The sequence below is a fragment of the Lactuca saligna genome, chromosome 1 (genome assembly GCF_052625555.1).
Source record: "Lactuca saligna cultivar CGN05327 chromosome 1, ASM5262555v1, whole genome shotgun sequence".
Classification (NCBI taxonomy): Eukaryota; Viridiplantae; Streptophyta; class Magnoliopsida; order Asterales; family Asteraceae; genus Lactuca; species Lactuca saligna.
The window spans coordinates 55,610,524-55,615,099 of NC_136417.1; the positions used below are offsets into that span (position 1 = coordinate 55,610,524).

Genomic DNA, 4,576 nt, shown 5'->3' on the forward strand with positions numbered 1-4,576 from the left:
CTAATAAGATTGATCTTTTGTTTGTTTGTTTTTTCAAATAAGATTAGGCCATGTTAAAAAAATATTTGGAATCAGAAGCGGATTAAAGATCCAAAAATATTTTAACAGACAAAACTAACGAAAAGTTAATTAAATCAAACATTAATTTCCAAATCCATAACTCTACGTGATGCTACAGATTATACTATTTCAATTCAGTGATAAAAAACCAACGACTACAATAACATAAAGAAGAAAGCAAATATTAAATTCCCATTCCAAAATTACAAAAATACATTTCCCTTTTCCATCTACTTCATAAGATTGAGAATAACAATCATATCTTTCTAAATATCATTTTAAAATTTTTCTTAAATGATACTCGATAAATCATTTAAATCCATATACTATCATTTATAAAAATATATTTTAATATCATTTAAAAGGATACCAAGAAAGATACGACGTTAGTCGGTTTTATATACAACTGACTACCCCTTTGGCCCTTTGTATTTCCATTTTCCATTTTTGCCCGTCTTCCTTCACATAACACTACAAGCATTTGGGTTCTCATCGCTGAACAACTGAGGGGCATGTACGTAATCCGCATAACCCGACCCATATTCAAAATGTGGATACGGACCTCCAAAACTCTCCATCTTGTACGCCTCCATCTTCCCACCAGTACCATCGTTTCCGTGTCCGTCATCTCCGCCGCCACCTTTCTTCCCCTTTTTCTGGCCACCGCCGCCTTTCTCCTCTCCGTCGTTGCCACCGCCACCCTTCCCTTTCTTCTCATCACCGCCGTCTTTCTTCGCCGGAACTATCTCCACCGCCTTCTTCAGTTTCTGCTTCAGAACCTCCGCCAGCATCTTCATATCAGTCGCCCCTTTCACAGTCACCAAATCCTTGTTCTTATCAATCGACATCTCAATAAAACCTGTAAAAAAAATCGAAAGTTGAATCACAAAACAGCAACCAACATTTTGATCGGAGAAACCAAAATTCCAGAATTACCCTTTGTTTTGCTGATAATTTTATGAATCTTCCGAACGCAACCCTGGCAGTGTAACGGAACCTTCAAAACCGCCGTCGTCACCGATAGCTGGTTAACCAAAACGACGTCACGTTAGCAAAGGTAACTGACACTCAAATAGCGCATGTTAGCAATAAAGAGTTTTAGGTTACTGAACCTCTTTGGGTTTCTTCTCGTCTTTCTTAACGGCGTTTTTTGCTTTATCAGAGGGCGGTTGTTGGTTCTCCGAAGATGATTTTTGCTGCTTCTTTTTATTATCTCCGTCGCCGCCGTCAGATCGGTTGTTGTTATTCTCGCCGTCATTGTTCTTTTTAGTCGCCGGAGAGATGAGTTCCACTTTTTTCTTAGTTTTTTCGTGAACCTTTTGCCGGAGTTTTGCCGGATCGAGGTTCCCGATGACCGTGAGTTTATTGAGCTCACTGTCACCGATTCTCACAGACTCAACACCTATACATTCAATGCCGAAAGTTCAAAAACAAAGCGCTTAAAAACAGAGAATTAAACGAGAAATCTGAAGCAAAATCGAACAAAAAACAGAGAGATTAAGTTATTTAAATCACCATCGAGACTACGAACTGCTTTCACGATTCTACCGGCGCAGCCTTCGCAGTGCAAGTCCATTTTCAGAACCACCACCACAATACCAGAAGCTTTCTGCTTCTTTTCACCGTTGTCATCATTCTCATTGTTGGTGCTGTTGTTGTGATTGTTGTTGTTGTTGTCGTTGTTGTCGTTGTTTCGGTTCTTCTTCTGCAAAAATAATCAAAATCCATCAAGTAAAACGATAAAAAAAAACACACGAAATCTGAGTAGAAATCAGTACAAAAAACTACCTTCGCCATTGCTGGAAAACTCAGGAACCTTGGAGAGAGAGTGAGATTGGGAGTTAATGGAGTAGAGAGGGATGATTATATATAGGAAACAGTACGTATATTAACAGATTGTCTTGTCAAATTAATGAAATGAATGATTAACGATTGTGAAAGAAATTAATTAAAAACAAAGATGAGATGAGAGGAGTGAGAGGAGAGAATGCGGTTATGGAGAAACTTCTTCCCCAGAGAAGTGGGATGAACATGTCATGCCCTATGTTCTCTCTACGTGCATTCAAACTGTTTTTATACCTCCATTTAAATTGAATTTTTCTTTCATGTTATAATTTGTTAAAACCTTTAATTGGAACAAAATTAGAATATGTTTTTAGCAAAAGGGTTTATCTTAATTGCTACTAAAAGATTAACCAAATTCAATTTATTAGTAACGGGAAACGTAATAATTTAAAATGACGATTTAGTCATATAGTCAAAGTTATAAAATATTCTATATAAGGAATTTAGATTTACCACAACAATAAATGTCTTGTAAATATAAAGTTTGACGAATCGAATTGAGGGCCGTGGGTTAATTAGCGGACCACGGTGTTTTACTCATTTTTTTTTTTACTTTATAAAATTGCATAATATTTTTATTTCGGGTTTATGTCGTATCATAAAATGATTTTATCGAATAAATTTTTGATGTTGTTTGCATGAGATAGTCATCGGTGACAATAAATAACGAAAGTAAATATATAGTTTTTTTTTTGTTGTAAAGGTTCGTCAGCAGTGCATTATTCATAGTAGCAGTAGTGCTGACGAATCTCTACAACCACGAAGACTCAAAATTTAAAAATAATTTAAAAATAAATCAATTGTTTATCCATGCATTGCTTACGTCATTATCAACCAATCCCTCGTTACCTTAGCTTCACTGCACTTTTGCGTAGGGTTTTGATCTTTATCTAATATAACTCTCTATACCAATAAGGTCTTCCTTTTATGAGAAGGGATTATTTATTTCTTATTAGGGTTTGAATTTCTAGTTAAATGTCATTATCTATATCAATAGTTCTTTTTGTGATGTTGGAAATGATTTTGAGGTTCATTTTGATTGACGAAATGATTTGATTTTGGGGCCGAAACAAAAATAGTTGAAGATTTTGAGACTCATTTTGGTTGACATTTGGATTAATGTTTGTTTCAAGTCGACAATGACCAAAATGTTTTAGACTCTAAATCATAACCGGGCTAATAATAATAGTAATAATAATAATAATAATAATAATAATAATAATAATAATAATAAATGACAAAAAAATAAATAAATCAATCATTGTAATATAATGGCCATTTTCGGAAGAGAAGATAAAACCACAAGACGTTAAATACAACAAAATGCAAATTTAGAATTAATATGTCTATAAAACAAAAAGACCAATTCTGTAATTTAGTCATAAATAAATAAATAATCTTAGATCCAAATTACTAGGAAAAAAACCTTATAACTTTTCCTTTCTTTTTTTAGTGCATGTTCTCAAAAGTCAATCCCACATCTGACCCATAACCATAACCATCTTCATATTTTTACTTTTTATAATGCAAAACAACTCCAGCATCCATAAATTAGATAAACAAAAACACCAATATTAGGTCATGACACAAAGTGCTCCATTTGTATTTAATTAATACTCCTTCATATGGGATTTTCTTTTATTCATTTTATGTTAAGACATTTAGTCTCATAATCACATAGATCATAGATTCGTAGTTATGACCATGATTATAACTATAATTATAATCTTCTAATTAGATGCTTAGGGATAAAATTGTAATTTAAGATTGTGATAGTATTAGCAAATAGCAAACGTTTGCGCATGAGAATCTTGTGATAATGATGGATGGTGGTGGTGATGCCACTTTCACAACCTTTGGGTGGCTGTGTTTTAGAGCCGCAGCCACGATCAACTAAAGTGTCCACGCCCTCACATGCCTGCCACGTGCCATGTCTCTTCCGTAACCTATTCACAGTCAAGGGTAAAAATGTAAATATACATCAAACATAAACTTATGCTACCACACACCACACTCTACACTCGCACTGCCTGTTTGTTTGCCTGCCTTTTCTTCTTTTTCCCAGCCTTCTGCAAATATAATTCTTCCCTTTCTGCTTTTTTACTTTTTTTACTTTTTATCTTCAACGTTTTTTTCTTTAAAGGTCTAATGGCACTTTATATAATTCTTTAAGAGTGCTTTATGTATATAAATCGATAAAGGTTACGTTCCTTTTATAGTTTGTCATATTTTATGGTTACCTTTACTCTTTGAACATGGAAATGCAAATATTAATGACGTATTTGTTTGAATCAAACGTTAATTTATGGGAGAATTTAATATATGTTATTAACATCAAAATATCATATTAGAGTTTGTTTATATGAAATTCTCCCCTAATTGATTTAGAGTGTGTTTATCGTTACATTAGGAATAGTTATTTATTAAAAAGGTAATAATTTGATCCACGCAACCACCAAAAAAACAAATTTTATGGTTACCTTTAGTCTTGAAAATCGAAATGCAAATATTAATGATGTATTTGTTTGAATCAAATGTTAATTGATGGGAGAATTTCATATATGTTATTCTTAAACATCAAAATAACATATTATAGTATGTTTATATGAAATTCTCCCTTAATTGATTTTAATTGATTTAGAGTGTGTTTATTGTTACATTAAGAATAGTT

The 4,576-nt window shown here is 33.2% G+C and overlaps 1 protein-coding gene across 1 annotated transcript; it reads right to left on the minus strand.

Annotated features, from left to right (window-relative positions):
* Nucleotides 1-226: 226 nt before the first annotated feature.
* On the minus strand, nt 227-2,115 carry LOC145036596 (heavy metal-associated isoprenylated plant protein 3-like). Its single transcript, XM_078985061.1, has 5 exons — nt 1,849-2,115; nt 1,576-1,765; nt 1,173-1,462; nt 997-1,084; nt 227-919 (listed from the first exon to the last, which is right to left on the minus strand). The coding sequence occupies exons 1-5, from the start codon at nt 1,855-1,857 to the stop codon at nt 522-524; spliced, it is 975 nt and encodes a 324-aa protein (XP_078841187.1). The 5' UTR covers nt 1,858-2,115; the 3' UTR covers nt 227-521.
* Between the last annotated feature and the right edge of the window lie 2,461 nt (nt 2,116-4,576).